This window comes from Barbus barbus (assembly GCF_936440315.1).
Source record: "Barbus barbus genome assembly, chromosome: 5".
NCBI classification, from domain to species: domain Eukaryota; kingdom Metazoa; phylum Chordata; class Actinopteri; order Cypriniformes; family Cyprinidae; genus Barbus; species Barbus barbus.
In genome coordinates this window covers 24,294,251-24,310,114 of record NC_136733.1, presented here as the reverse complement: position 1 = coordinate 24,310,114, position 15,864 = coordinate 24,294,251, and the positions used below count along the sequence as shown (strand labels likewise).

At 37.1% G+C, this 15,864-nt stretch overlaps 1 protein-coding gene across 4 annotated transcripts in view; it reads left to right on the top strand.

Annotated features, from left to right (window-relative positions):
* The window catches only part of LOC306870402 (uncharacterized protein), a 38,778-nt gene that overhangs the window by 10,382 nt on the left and 12,532 nt on the right, over positions 1-15,864 (top strand). For all 4 annotated transcript variants that reach the window (XM_079417643.1, XM_079417644.1, XM_079417641.1 and 1 more), the window contains exons 3-5: positions 11,046-11,101; positions 12,073-12,185; positions 14,566-14,640. In XM_079417643.1, coding sequence (XP_079273769.1) covers positions 11,046-11,101; positions 12,073-12,185; positions 14,566-14,640 — 244 coding nt within the window. The remainder of the gene's footprint in view (positions 1-11,045; positions 11,102-12,072; positions 12,186-14,565; positions 14,641-15,864) is intronic.

Sequence of the window (15,864 nt, the reverse complement as noted above, 5' to 3'; positions counted from 1 at the left end):
CAGCAGTCATTACTCCAGTCTTCAGTGTCATATGATCCTTCAGAAATAATTCTAATATGCTTATTTGTTGTTCAAGAACATTTTTTTATTATTATCAATATTGAAAACAGTAGTACTGCTTAATGTTTTTGTTGAAACCATAGTATATTTCAGGATTCTTTGATGAATAGAATGGTGCTTCTAGCCAAGGATTTGAGCACTGATGTTCTATTATGGAAACATTTACATGCCGCTTTCATTTTATGTCCCAAATTATAAACACTCTCCTCCAAGGTGGTGAATGATATGGTGCAGATTGAGGTGTATGTTTACAAGGAGGTCTTTATCACACCCCCTAGCGACTCGCAGTAGCCTAATACCTAGGAGGTCATGTTGTTTGCAGCTCAAACTAGCATGTGTGCATTTAACAACTGAGCCCGAGATATCTATGCTCAACCTATTGTAAGTGGACCTCACGCTGTTTGACTAGCTTAAAAAAAAATTGTATGTTGTGAGTCCATTTGTAACAAATAACCAACAGCAGTTGGGACACATTTGTGCCTTTTTATGTGGCTTTATTCGAGTCTAATAAATTATATTTATTAATCTTTTTTGTTGACAATATTAAGACTTTGATAGAGAATAAACATTCCTCTTTTGCTGGTGGGGTTATCTGAGGTGAAAATAGGAAAGTTTGTGGTGTTTTGGGTTTACACAACACAAGATTTGCTCTGCCTGAGGCCTTTACCTCAGATTGGAAACTTGCACAGGGCAGAATAAATCAACAAGCAGCCTGCATACCTAAAAACTCCCACAAAGCTTTGAGAACGGCTCTAACACAGCCATAGATCCGGCGTAAGATGATGTTATCTCATCCGTCACCTTGCATAACCTTTTGCCAGTCGTAGTGTATTATTTGAGATTATACTAAAGACAAAATACAAAAGACTGGGCTTAATCTACAAGCAGTACAACATTGACGGTGGTGGTCTTTGAGCTAAGACACAGGTGACTGGGTATCCTAGAACTGGCACCTATCCATTGTAGGAATTAGACTTTACAGTAGGTACAATTCCAGTAAAGCTGGTGTTTTGATTCAAGCCTTTGCAGTTGGCAGGTGTCTTTTAGCTCAATTCATGAGACTGTGTGTCAAACGGTATTCTAACATCAAACGCAGAATGTATTTTTTTTAAATGCTTAAAATGGATTAGCTGTTTTTACACAGCTGCTGCACACAGTAAGTAAATCAACCCTGGTCTTGTTTATTGTATGGGTGCCACTTAAACTGTGAACTGCCAGCAATTAAATATTTCCCTTATCTATAAGGGAAGAAGGGTATTATAATCCTGATTATGTTATATGTTATGATGTAAAGAAAGCTTCTCATGCAGTTAAAATGTCATCCCTCATTTCAAGATACAATGCAGTATTTGTGGCTTTTTTTTTTTTTTTTTTTTTTGGGTGTACCTCTTTCGTGACATGTGAGTAACCAATTAATCAGGGAAACTGGAAAAGTAATGGTGGGAAAGGTGTGAAACAATTCCGAGAAGAGTACAGTAGTAGGTTAAGAAAACAATGGAGCTTGATCATTTTGACTGATAAACTTCTACAGAAAGAGACATCATTCTTTCAGAAGAAAGGAAAATCCTCAAAAAGAGGTTGCAACCTTATTTACAAGTGCCATGTCACGTTTCTCACATTTAATGTTTTATTTACTCTTCTTCTAGTGTTTTTTATGTGTCATGCTGATATATAATAATATAATATATACATTACCATCCAAAAGTTTCAGTGTCATGGATCATGACGGCACAGGAAATGCCAGAGTTGTCCCAGAGGAGTGTTTTGTTGTTGAGGCCAGTGGCTAAACTCTCACTGTCCAGTTAGTGACTTCACAACCAAAGGTCACAGACTTATCAGGAAAGTGTTGATGAAAGCTACATAGCTGTGATAAATTCTGAGTTTACTTTGGATTTCAAAACATTGCAGACACTTTGCAGAAAATATGTTTAGAAGTTCACCCTCTTCAGATACATAGTGAAGACTTGGATTCAAATACTGTTTAAATTTAATTACAGTAGAAACAGTGTACAAACCCAAGGTCATGGGTTTGAATCCCAGGAAATGCATGTATACCGTGAATGCAATGTAATCAAAGCGTCTGCCAAATGCATGAGTGTAAATGTTTGTAATGATGTCCAAGATGTTTTGCTAGACCTTGCGGCCTTGAGCATAATTGAATTCCCCATTTTTTTACTGAGATCGAGAGACAGAATGGGAAGATAGAAATGGTTCCAATGTAACTGTCTGAGAAAGCAATTGGAAATAATGAAACATTATATATAATTATTGTCATTTTTTTCCAGCTCAGCCTCAGCGGTCATTACATAAATAATTATGGCCATCCAATTATGGCTAATAAATTGGGCTCACAGCCGCCCCACAATAAATAGCAACAGCTTGGAAAGGTTACAGAGTTTTAGACTACGGAGGTCAGCAGTAGATTTCCTTTAAAGGGTAATAGCAGCATTGTTGATGGAAAATAGGGAGTCAGTTCCTGTGATTCTGATAAGAGTCGTAGTAACCTTTTTGGCCATGATGCCTTGTTGAAAAGATCTATCATCTCAAGTGGACTTCCTGCACAGATGAAGGTTGTGTAGAAATAATTGAACCTATTTAAGAGAAAAATAGCATGCAAACGTCTCACTTAAACAGGCTGGATGTATGAGTCAGGATTACCCAGCTTGTCTTCAGGTGGATCGCTATTTATATCACAGCCAACATATAAGGTTACCTATGAAAGGCTACTACAGTTCCCGTTTGTAGACTTGGGTTACATAGTTGGGTTCATGTTACACACTATAGTTACTTGAGTAAATGAAGCATTAATCAACGCTGCAACACTAGACGTATTGTTCCTGTGTCTGTGTTTGTTCATGCTTTATCATGCTAGTTGGAAGCACAAACCTGGACACACCTTTTGACTCACAAGTGTGAAGTTGTTGCTGGCCGGTTTTGTTTGTTAGTCACAGTTCTTTGTGCTCAATTATAAAACAGTTAGATTTTCAATGACTAAAAGCCTGACTAGTGTGTAAAATCTTTGGACCTATGGTGGATTGTTACTTTCCACCTCACAGGTTATTGAAAATTCATATAATGCATTTGCAATCTTACACTAACCAGACAACATGTAAGGTCATGTAAATGCCTTAAACAGTCTTCTATTTCTGGTGAAGGTCACTTATTGTTTAAATAAACCTGATAAACACAGATTTTTGCCAGTGCCTGGGTTTTGTCCTTTTCTCAGTAAATGACAATATGTGAAATTACACAAAATCATTGTAATTAAATAAATAAAGAATTTTTACATAATTTATCATCTTTTATATTATAGGCCCAATAAATATTTGAGCTCTTTCTCTCCCTCTTAAAACCTGTCATTTGTTGAACTGTTTGGCAGAACAGAAACTCCCAGTTCTGATCCCAGTGTTTCTTTCCTGCCCATTTACCTTCCATTGTGACATATAACTGGCATCTGATTCTGCACTATGACTTCACATCCAAGTCTTTCTCTCTCTCGCCATCTCTTTCCCACTTAGTCATTCTCATACTTGCATGCCATTTCATTTTGCAACCATATATCACATTTGCATGAAAACCTCCTCAGTCTGCCCCCCCCCCCCATCCTCTTAAATCCAGTCCCCCATACTCCTTTTCATTTTCCCATCCTCCCTCCCCTGTCCTTTGCTATTTATTGTCAGCTCTTCCACTCCATCCTTTTGTATTCTGCTAGAGTCTCTCTCTCAGGAAGTCCGGATGCACTCATTCCTTTTCTACTCTTCAAATAGTTGCCATTAGCAGAAAATTGGCACCCAGGTGTCTGATCCCCCGTATAGGAGAAGCAGCATTAGATATTCTCTCGGATAAATGCCTTATAAAGCTTAGATTACTAGATATAAGCAGTAAAGTTAATTAAGTACTATTGTTATTATACATCTTCATTAGACTCGTGTCTCTGAGTTTAAGTCTACATTTCAGTCCTCTTGGCTGTTGAACTCATTTTAGTGTGTTGAGCTATTTGCCTGTGCCTGTTCCAAGCCAGCATACACCCAAATGAATAGCGCTTGGCACACTGTCTTCAGTATGACAAGGTTACTGTGCCAGATGGCAATGTGCTTAAGTTGTTTTGTACTTTCTGCAAGGGTTGTTATAGAGAGCCCACCGTCCAGACTGGTATAGGTCTGCCAGGTCTCTCTGTCTGATCCTTCAAAGGCAGTAATGATCCTGAACCATTTTCTTAGAAGCAGGGCTTTTCTTCTGCATTGTATTGACATTTTGCATGCCATATTCGGTACAAAATATCCATTTTCATCAACTTTGGATATATTAAACTGTAATCTGTGGTTCAGCATACAAGCAAATGCACATATTGTTGTTGCACATTGAATGCCTCAGGCCAACTTATTGCAAGCTTGGGCAAACCTTTTACTCCATATTGCTGTTATGAGTGAGGCTGTTTTGTTTGCTTAGATTTCAGAACTTGGTCCTATCAGTTCATTATGAGCAAAGAACTTTTTTTTTTTACATACTTTATGTAAATAATGCCAGCTGCCATTTCTACCAGTGATTTTAGTGCGGAGACATTTGGACCCATTGGTTTTATGTGTCTGCTTTGAATTTATGATTGTTTTTAAACAGGCCCAGGAATATTTGTGAGCCAAATAGTACAGCCAAAAAGTCCGATTTTTAGACAGTAAAGCTGCACTGGCAAGGAATTATTAGTCATTTAGTGAGTTCAGACTAAGGGGTCTAAAGGGTTTTCTGGAACAGTAAAATATGCCACAGATGACACTTGAGACTTTTCATACCATTTTTAGGAGAAAACCGTTGGTTGGTTTCACAACCAGGTAGGTAAAACTCCCCTGGCCCCTCTTCTCTCTTGAGCCATTGATTTTGCTGAATGCTCCTCTCCACAGCTGTTTTCCAGCTTTACGCACTACAGATGGAATGTGGCCATCTTAGGCAAGGTGGACATCCAAGGGGATTTGGCTTGGGAGTTTATTTTAAGTTTATCAACATCGGTTTCAGAGAACAGATGTATTCAGGATGTAAGAGAACATTTTGTTTAACACTTGGATATTAGGTAAAAAGGATGCAAAAATGCTATTTTTGGCCTAATTTGAAGTGGAAAAGAGTAGTATACAGGTCACATTTCTGTACTCTTGGAATCAAAGCTGGAAGAAAAGCTGTAGTCCTGTTAACGTGGAATGATTTAATTTCACATGGTTGTTCATGGACAAGTGAAGTGTCACAAATCATTCCTGTCTTTTAGGTACTATATGAATGCCAGTGGTCATGTCTGTGCATGTAGTCTTGTGAGAGAATGAATGATCAATAAAGACCAATAACACCTATCACAGAAAAATTCTCACCAAGGCTGTATTTATTTGGTCAGACATACAATAAAACCAGAAATATTGGGAAATAGTACTACAATTTAATATACATACAATTAGTTTTTTTCTATAAATACATTGTAAAATGTAATTTGTTCCTTTTATGCAAAGATGAATTTTCAGCAGCTGTTACTTCATTCTTCAGTGTCACATGATCCTACAGAAATCATTCTGATTTGCTGCTCAAGAACCATTTTTTCTTATTATCAGTGTTTCAGCTGCCTCATAATTTTGTGGAAAGCGCTGTTTATCAGGATTTGTTGATGAATAAAAAGTTCAAAAGAACAGCATTTATTTTAAATAAATATCTTTTTACCGTGTATAAATGTCTTTACTTTCACCTTTACTGTCAATTCAGTGCATCCTTGCTGAGTAAAAGTTTGAATTTCTTTAAAAAAAAACTATTACTGACTCCAACATTTTGAACTGTAGTGTGCATTTACCTTTATTAAACAATCCTATTTTTTATACTTTCCCTTACAGATTACAAAGTATTTTTTAATTGTTTAAATTGTGACACAAACACCCACATAGATCACTGCATCTTAAAACATCCTTCCCATGTTTCCTCTCTTTTATTTCTGTTTTGTGCTGTCTGTCCGAACCTCGTCCTGCCTCATTTGTTCATGGCCTGCATTTCTCTCTTTCTCTCTCCATTCCTCATTCTCTGTTCTTGAGATCATAGCTGGCTGCAGTTCAGAACAGGGCTGCTTGTGTTTTTCTCATCAGACTCTTGACACAGGAAGTGTGTATGTGTGAGGTGAGGATGGTCCAGACGACTTCCAGACAACACGTCTCTCCACTAACTACAGACGGCAGGAAATGTCTAGTGCAGCGTTAGATATGATTTAAAGAAATGTATTAAAGGGATAGTGAAAATTGAAAATTCTGTTATTTACTCACATTCAGGTTTGAAATTAGTTGAGGGTGAGTAAATGATGACAGAATTTTCATTTTTGGGTTTATCTCTTTAAGGGCCATGTGTGAAGTTTTTTTAAGCATTAGTTTAGGTTGTTTTTAATAAACAGTCAGGCCACACTGTTATTTACACATTATTCTTGTAGTCAGTTCTTGCTCTCAGTTGCATGTTGGTCCCCCTGGATTTCTCAGCTTCGTTTTTAGTGTTTTAAGGACAAGCTCTTTTAAATAAAGTCCAGACCAACTCAGTCTAGTCCTGCAGGATTCTTGGGTTTATGGAGTTGTGGTTGGGCATTAATATGATATAAAACCACACTGTGTTGTGTTGTGTAACATCCTCATCTGATTTGCATTCAAATGTGCATCTGTTACCAGGTGTGAAATGAATCAAGTAAATACGTCAGTTTTCAGGGTCTCACAACCACATTTAATGCATTTGGCAGACACTTTATCCAACGTGACTTACATTTCCTGGGAATTGAACCCATGACCCGCTTAAAGTCAGCAAAAAAACCAAAATAAACCATTTTTATTTATTTATTTTTTCCAGAATATTGCAGTGTTTATTCTAAATTATTTATGTGTATTTTTTTGCTATTTGTTTGCCCATGCAACCTTTCACTCAAATGACATCTGTTCATTTAAAAAGCTGTTCAACTTGGATATACATCACAATAGGAAAGAAAAGATGATTGCAGATTCTGTTGCTAGTAAGACAGACGTTTGCACTGTAAAACTGTTTTGAGAATTCCCCCCAATGTCAACGAATGATTACTCTTTTGTGCAAGTACATGGGATTTTTGAGACCAATTCATGTGAAAAGTGAAAGACTGAGAGTAAATGCAGAGAACAAAAGTAATCCTTTCAGTTCATGCAAAACAACTGTAGCTGCATGTGTACTCTAGCTTACCAGGGTACATCATAGATGCCATGGAGATGCAATGCATGCCTGAACGACAATGAGTAAAGTGCTGACTCTTTGTGCTCATTTACTATGTCAATGGCAATGTGTGTGGTCCTTACTGTGTAGATAAATACATTTATATACATGACATTTCATGTGGTTTGACCCTTAGATGAACCAATTAGCCACAGGACAGCATGCTTTGAAAGTGACCTGGTACACAAAGGGCTTGTGTGTGCCCTGGACGTGTGCTGCTAAATGAAATGCATGTTTGTTTGTCGTAATGCACTCAAGCTAAATTTTGTAGTGTTGTTTGATCTAAGTACTAGCTGTCATTTTGAGTTTACTCATTTTTCTTGCTTAATTGGAATTGATTCTAGCTGGATTCATTGCACAACAGCCTAAAAACCTCCTCTCTTGTGAACACTCTGGACGAAAATGTCTGTCAACTCCAGGACATAGCAGAAGGTTTAGGAAAGAAACCTTTTATTACCATCTGTGTTAACAAGCTCCTCTTTATAATATACTTGTGTCATGTTACCCAAACAGACAGCTGATATAAGCACATCTCTGAGCCCTCATTACTCTTACTCTCTGGTCCACTTTATTCCCATGCTGGTGGAAGGATCCGGAACAATGGTGTCACAACTTGCTAATTGCAGACTGATTGGTAGGTTGGTTAGTCTGAACACAGACTCTGATGAGGGGAAACAGGCTGTTGTTGTTGCTTGTGTCTGAGCTCTGAGTCAAAAGCCCAGAGGTCACAATCTGGGAGGCTTCCAGAGATCAGACGCTTTGGAGACAATAGGGACATGATGACGACAGGCTGGTGTAGATTATCTTCGTTCAGTATAAATTCCAGGGGACAGAGTGAGGGAATTCTCTGTAAGAGGTGTTGAACTATACATGAACATAGCAAGATCAAATTCATTCAACCTGAATTTGAGCACAGGATTGTTATTGAGCATAACTGTAGTCAGCTCATTTTTACATATTTGCTTAACTTCTGTTTTAGATTCTCATTAATTCCCATCTATTGAGAAAGCTTTTTTAAATGCAAGTCCCTTTTTAAATATACAAACTTCTTGTAAAATGTCATTTTAATATCTAATTTAATTTAAAATCAGTTTTAATGAATATTATTAAAACCCATGCAGTGAAGACAATACCAACAATTATTAGATAAAAATTGTCTTTTATTATTAAAGTGGATAATTGTGCACTTGTAGACCATTTTTTTTTTCAAACAATTTTCAAACATTTTTTTTAAGTTTAATAATATTTACTATTTACGTAAATTATTAATCAATGTTTAAATTATATATTTTTAGTTATTATACTATTTATATTATAAAATATGTTATACTATTTATATTATAAAACATTTTTATTATTTTTATACCCTTTCACAAGTAAATAATCTCCCATATGAGACATCCAAGGGAGGGCCCTGACATAATAAATGATGCATGAGAAATGATTAAAGGTGCCCAGCTCTTACTGGACAAGTTTGATCCATGAGCCAGGCTGTTATTATATAGTATTATAGGATTTGCATAACATTTTACATTGACTAACTGTTAGAATAGACCAAGCGTTTTCCCAGAGATTACTCTATTAATAATGTCACTCAGCTGTGGTTTACCTGCCACAGCAAGTTCAGCAGTTGGCCAACTGATAGATTTACAGACTCAAGCCCACTAATTGCACCTGACGTCCAAAGAAACAATTACACAACAGTAAAGTGTTGTAACAACAGTGTTAGTTTTGTAATACTGAAACGGTATATTCTTAGGACTAGAATCTCACATTGACAGAAAATGGCCTATCTCAGACTTTTTAATTTTTTTCCTCTTCAGTGAGGTGAAAAACTGATCATAATAAAATCATGAAGTCCAGGGGCCAGATTCATGAAACATTAATAATAAAATCCTTCTTAACTGTTATTTTCTTTTTAATTTCTTGCTTAAAAAAAAAACTTAAGAATCATTTGTATTCTCAAAATTACTTAAAAAAATCTTATCTTTTTTTAAAAACCTGAAGAATAATTCCAATTCTTGCATAGAATCTTCTTAAAAATCATTGCAAATAGCATCTTAAAGTTAGAGTAGCCTCCAACTTGTCTTAAAAACCCAAAAGTCATTTTCTGGGTTGTAAATTTGTTGGGTTACAACATAACACTGCAATATTACTACTATTATGCATGACCACAAGTTCTCTGAGGTGACACCAAAGATGGATAATGTAAACAATGACCAGCATGATTGTGTGTGATGTGACTTTTTGCTGAATTTGAAATGTAGTAACTAGAGTGACGCTTTCACTCTAGAAAGAGCGCAAAAGACAGGTAATCCAAAATTAATGCAAAAGCATCTAGAGACAGGCTCTTTAAAAGTAACTATTCAAAATACACAGCAAATTAAAAAAATGCCACACTTGATGAACGCCCATCAAGTCAGTCACAATGAAAATAGTGCATGCTTATTATTATTAGTATGGTAATTGAAGTGTTTTTCATTCAGTTGGTCAGCAATTCTAGAACTCCAAAGCCTCTCAACCACTTTATAAGAAAAAATAGATGTTTTTAAGAAAAATATTTCAGAACTTCTCAAGAAATTCCAGAATTTATATTGAACTTGGAATTTATCTTAAGATAGAAGATTTTTGTCAGTCATTTTTTAATCCAGTCCCAGAATTATTTTATTCAAGGAATATTTCTAAATGCATTTTTCTTATGTTTGGATTTGGATTTGAACACCCTGTGGTTGTGTCGTTGAGTTGCAATTTCATCAGCTGCCACTTAAAACAACAACTGCACCAAATGACTGTCACAGAAGGGAACCCTTACAAAAAGCTTTACGAACTGTGATCCCCATTCCCTTAGCAGGGAAACAGGGCATGGACCAATCCAACAAATGCAGTGTTGAACTTCAATTGCACTGAACCTCAAGTCTTATTAATCTCACAATCCGAGTGCCCCACCTGCATTTCACTGTTTGCTTTGGTGTGGCCGGGTGGCCCTGATACAAAATCCATTATTTTCTCTCAGCCTCAGTTCCAAGTAATAGTCCCAGTGCATGATATATAACCACAGACAGCTGTGACCTGGGTTCAAATGCTGTTTTGCGTTTTCATACACTATGAATACACTTGTTGTTAGAGCTAGTAGCCCCAGGAACATTGGGTAAAAAGTCCTGACTGGAGCCTATCAAAATTATAGCTTCACTAACATTGTGAAAAATCATAGGCAATGACAGCAGCATCAACTCTGAAATAAATGAGAATGAAAGAGACGTTGAATAATCAGAAAACTAAACAACAAGAGCAGTGATAGAGATGACTCATGTCAGCTCTTCTGTGAGAACATTTGGTATATGTATTACTGCAGAGGGCCTGGTTGGTATGCGCAATAAATGTCCAATATGTGGAGCATTCTCGCATGGTGTGAACTTGTAGGATAAACACATGGACAATGCACACATAGTCCTCACACCCAAGCCTATTTACTTAATTTTAAGATGACATAAGCGAGGATGTGGTGTTGATTATGTTTGGCTGAGGAATGCAAGGAGGGCTGTGATTTGTTTCATACTGTGAAAGGTCGTGGATCACTTTTGATATATATTGACTTGCCTCATTTTTAAATGGTATCAGCACTTGATATGGTCTGGTTCAGGATTATGTTCCAATCTGGTTTCAACAAATCTTGTAATTTAACTCTGTCACTCGTTTCTACAATGTTTTCCTCCAGTGTAATGTACTGATGTATTTCTCTCTGTCTTCTTCAGGGCTTTGTTTGCATATGAGGGGGTGACCAACAATCTCAAACTCACAGATTCAGGAGGTAAGACTTACAATTCCTCCTCTTTCTTTTGTGTCTAAATTTTCAGCAGTGCTCAATAAATCATAGCAGCAGGGGATTGGAATTCCATTCATTTTCTCCATAAGTCAGTGTGATAAGTCAGAAATTAATTTAAAAAAAAAATCTGGTCTAGTTGCAGAATTTCCTAAGGCAGCCATGGAAACAGAAACAGGAATAACAGCAAAAGAGCAAAACAAAGACCATCCACTCCTATAAAGCATTGTGAATTACAAAATCAACTTGATTCAAATATATTTTTATTAATATTTTATATTATAATTTTATAAATTTTTGTACTTATAATCACTGGCTTATTGTTTTAGACTAGAGTATCTATGGTTTTATCTGGTATAAAATAATATAATATAATTTGCTTTTATTTATAGGACAGGAGTGTAGACAGGGAAGTAGAGACGAGAGAAGGGGAGTGGGACTGGGACATGACCCAGACCGGACTTGTACCCAGGTCCCCACAGGCCAACAGCTCCTATATAATGTCCTGAGCATGTGCACGGGCCACTGCACCACAGCTCTGAGTTTTTGAAATGCCTATGGAGAAGATGAATGGAAAAAACAAGGTCACTTAAAATGTGGGCAGTCACTGTTGCGCTCTATTTGAGGCGGTTTAAAAACTCACGCAACATTCATGTGTGAAATGCTTTTAAATCAGAGAGGATTACCAATTAAGGCTGAGACTGCCAACACTGTTCCACTTAATATCAGACGAAGCAGAAAAATCTCTCTTGAGTGCAGAAGAAAAGACCGGCTCTGCTTATTACATCATACCTGTCCTGTGCTCTGGAGATTATCATTATAATCTGGTAAAAGAATGCTAGTGTTTCATGGTGGCTGAGGCGTTTACTTTCATTGTGGCCATTATTTCATGAAGACAATTTGGACCTCTTTAATTTTGTCCTTCCCTTCCCTCTTTATTTCTCTCTCTCATCTGCCAGCTGGAGGTTTGACAGAATTGGTTGGGAAATTTCACAGCAGCAGGCCCATGTATGGCCTCTGCAGGGTGGGACTGACAGAAACAGGACAACCACAGATTGTCATGGTCTTCTGGGTAAGTTCGCATGCAGAATCTGTATGTTTATATCAGTTTAAATTAGCCATAAAAAAGTATGCAAACAACTACACTAAAATGTAGCTTTTTGAGTTTTCTTCTGAACTGCAAATAGACAGTGTCCTAAACTTTAGATGGAACGTCTGTCTTTCCCCTTCTTTTGAAGTGCTTCAAACGTTTGTAGCTCTTATAACAAATAGTTCTGGATGAGGTCATTTTGTCTTGTTCCGATTGGATATCAGAAGTTTAGACCTAGCTCCTATTGGATGTTGCCATGGGGTGTGAGCCTGAAGTTGTTCCTCATTGGTTGGAGCTGCCACATCAGTCCATGTTTAAGCGATGGATGTGAGGCTCCTGTTGATGAGACGTGTCAATGGCTTCACTTCACAAAAGGGCTTTGACCTTCAGACTTGTAGCTGAAGGAGCTCAAATACAGACGCAAAGAAGAATTCTGGGAACCGTCCTAATATCCATCGTGGATGTGGTTGCTAAGACGATAAGTGGGAATGTTGTGCTTGGGGTCAGAGGTGCCATCTGTAGCCAGTCAGGCATTGTTAGAGGAGGGGGGAGTGGTCTCTGTGACCTGTTAACTGCAAGAGACTTTCTTGTGAACTGAACTGGTACTCAAACACACACACACACACACACACACACACAGAGTACACACCTCTGATGATAGAGAAGGTCTTGATGCACCAGAGGAGTACTTTGTTACAGGTTTAAAATAGATTTTAATTCCTTGCATCTTTCAGAAAATAATGTATACTTTTATTCAGTAAGGATGCATCAAATTGATCATAAGTGACAGAAAAGGCTTTTATAACATTAAAAAAAATCTATTTCAAATTAATGCTATTTTGAACTTTCTATTTATCAAAGAATCCTGAACAAGTATCATGGTTTCTGTAAAAATATTAAGTAGCACATATGGTTTTTTTTCAACATTGATAATAATGTTGAAAAACTGTTTTACTATGTTTTTGGATTGAATAAATGCAGCCTTGGTGAGCCTAAATAGCCTTCTTTCAAAAATGTAAAAAAACCCATCTTACCAATCGCAAGCTTTTTAAAGTGTACACTGAGTCTTGATGATATTTAAAGGTGTCATTATAATATGTCTTATAACATTATATTTTGGTTATTTGAAAGCTTAAAGGGGACCTATTATACTCCTTTTTACAAGATGTAAAATAAGTCTCTGATATCCCCAGAGCGTGTATGTGATGTTTATCTCAAAATACCCGACAGATAATGTTTTAGCTCAAAATACCCGACAGATAATTTTTTATAGCTTGTTAAAATGGCCACTTTTAGGGTATGGGCCAAAATGCGCTGTATTTGAGTATGTTGCTTTAATGCAAATGAGCTGTTGCTCCCGGAGAAGAGGGCGGCGCTTCAATGCTAACCTTTGCAAATAAACATTTCACTATTAGTACAAGCCTGTTATCTTTACAGAAAACATACTCTGTTTAAAAGTCAGTCATCTGATTGTACTGTGCATAATAAATTCACGTTTGTGAATTACACAGACAGGGAGCACAGCGCGATAAATATAACAACATAGCTGGTCTCATGGTGCATGGCATGCTATCACCAACTTTATAAGTCCCACTCATGATTATGAGCTCAACAAACTGAAGCGATCAACATTGCTTTCATATGCAACTTTTAACTACCACATTCCTATTCACCATCATTCATGGGCAGCAGCAGTGAAAACAGGCAGAGACAATGGTAGCTTTAGCATCATTAGCCTTACAGAGTGCCAAGAAGCTCTTTCAGAAAGGCAATTTGGAAAACAAACGCGTGATACTTACTTTGCCTGGAGCTGACGTTCACACACGCAGCGTTGATATTGATCCCTACACATATTGGGGATTTTACCGATTTCTTCCAGGACATTTCCTTAGACAATGAAACTTAACCACAGTGTCCTCAGCGGCTCAGATGGAGGGAGTCTGTGGAGACTCCTATGTTTGTTAGTGCATCCCAACACACAACACTTGAAATGCGTCTTTGGCGCTGACATTGTATATTTTCAGCAACTACAGCAAGTAATCGGACCGCAGCTTCTCACTCAGGGCTGTGTCTATGCTTATAGGGCAGCGTCACAAATGGGCGGGACTTTTTCCCCTCAGTGACGTGAACAGAGGGAGAATCTGAAACTGCTCATTCTGAGAGACTGTTTATGATTGTTTTAGATTATAAATAAATGAGTGGGTGGATTTTTACCATTATAGTCTGGTTGTTTTCACAACTGTGTTCAAACACCTTATAAAAGTGATTTTTGCATAATAGGTCCCCTTTAAGTCTCTCAAATATAATGGCACTGCTCTTTCTCTTCACTTCACACATAATTGCGTCTGTCTACATTAAACAGGTTGGTAATGATGTGGATGAGGACCGCAGAACGGAATGTGCCAGCCATGTGCCTGCCATCAAGACCTTCTTCAAGGTAAAAAAAAACAAAAAAACAGTTGCCAATGATTTAGCGGTTCGTGTCAGAGTTCCTGAACAAAGTTTAATCACAGCACTCTAATCAGCAGGTTACTTTACTTGTTTGCATGATTCTTCTGACATCTTTTATAGATCAAACTATTTAAATTTGAGTGATTTTAGTATATTTCATAATACAAGGTATTTTAATAGTGTGCTGGTTTAAATCTTCATTAATCATGTAGTATATGTATACTGCTGCAGCTAGATTTGGAAGTGTTCAGATACGGATTGAGTAAAATAATGTGTTTCTCTCCCATGCAGATATTTGTCTAATTCTCATATACATGTACTTCCTGTGTTTGTATGGCTCCGGAATGTTCTGCATCCTTTCTGTAAGGCGTCTGCGCTCTCTTTCTTCATGTCTCTGTGAAGGAACATCATTTAAAGCTGTATAGAAGACATACAGAGAATGAATCTTTAGGGGACATCGTCATAAACATACATTTATCTTTCTTACATTACAATTGGTACTTTATTTTAACATGCAACCTTAACCATTGTATAGGCACACTCTCGCTGAAATGTGCACATATACATCCAATTTTTTTTATTATTTAGGTTATTTATTATTTAAGTCCACATTTCATCCTGCATTGCTTCTGTTATGTACATTAAAAATCCAAATGATCAGTCAGGTTGAGTTGAGTGCAGTGTTTTTAACCAGGATTTTCCTAATTCAAAATGCTCTACCAAATGGTGAAGGTTAAGGGAAAAATGTTTTGTGTCAATTTGAATGAATGGGTGGAGTATGTAAAAAAGGCTCTCACGCACAATTCTGAAACCAGAAGCCTTCCTAATATGTGTACAAATGCACTCTTCTGTTATATTCTGAGATTTCCCTCATGGAAATGGTTTCCTTCCTTTGCTAGTATCTGTGAAGTGATGTCTAGCAGCTTGGTGCCAGCTCTTATTGTAGTATTGTTCTCCTGAGCAGCCGAGCAGTGCCACTGACAGGCACCACACTGACTGACTGAGAAGAGCAAACATTAAAGAGAGGGAGAAATTCCCAAGGAACGGACAAGGTTAAAAGTGTTTATTATAGAAATTTAGCGGTTTTAATTTTTATGATATAAGTGCATGTCTCTTGGAGCTGTCTGTGGATTATTTACTCCACCAGCCAGGCAATGCTGCTTTAACATTGCCATATTTTTCGGATGGTTGAATGAGTTCATCAAACATA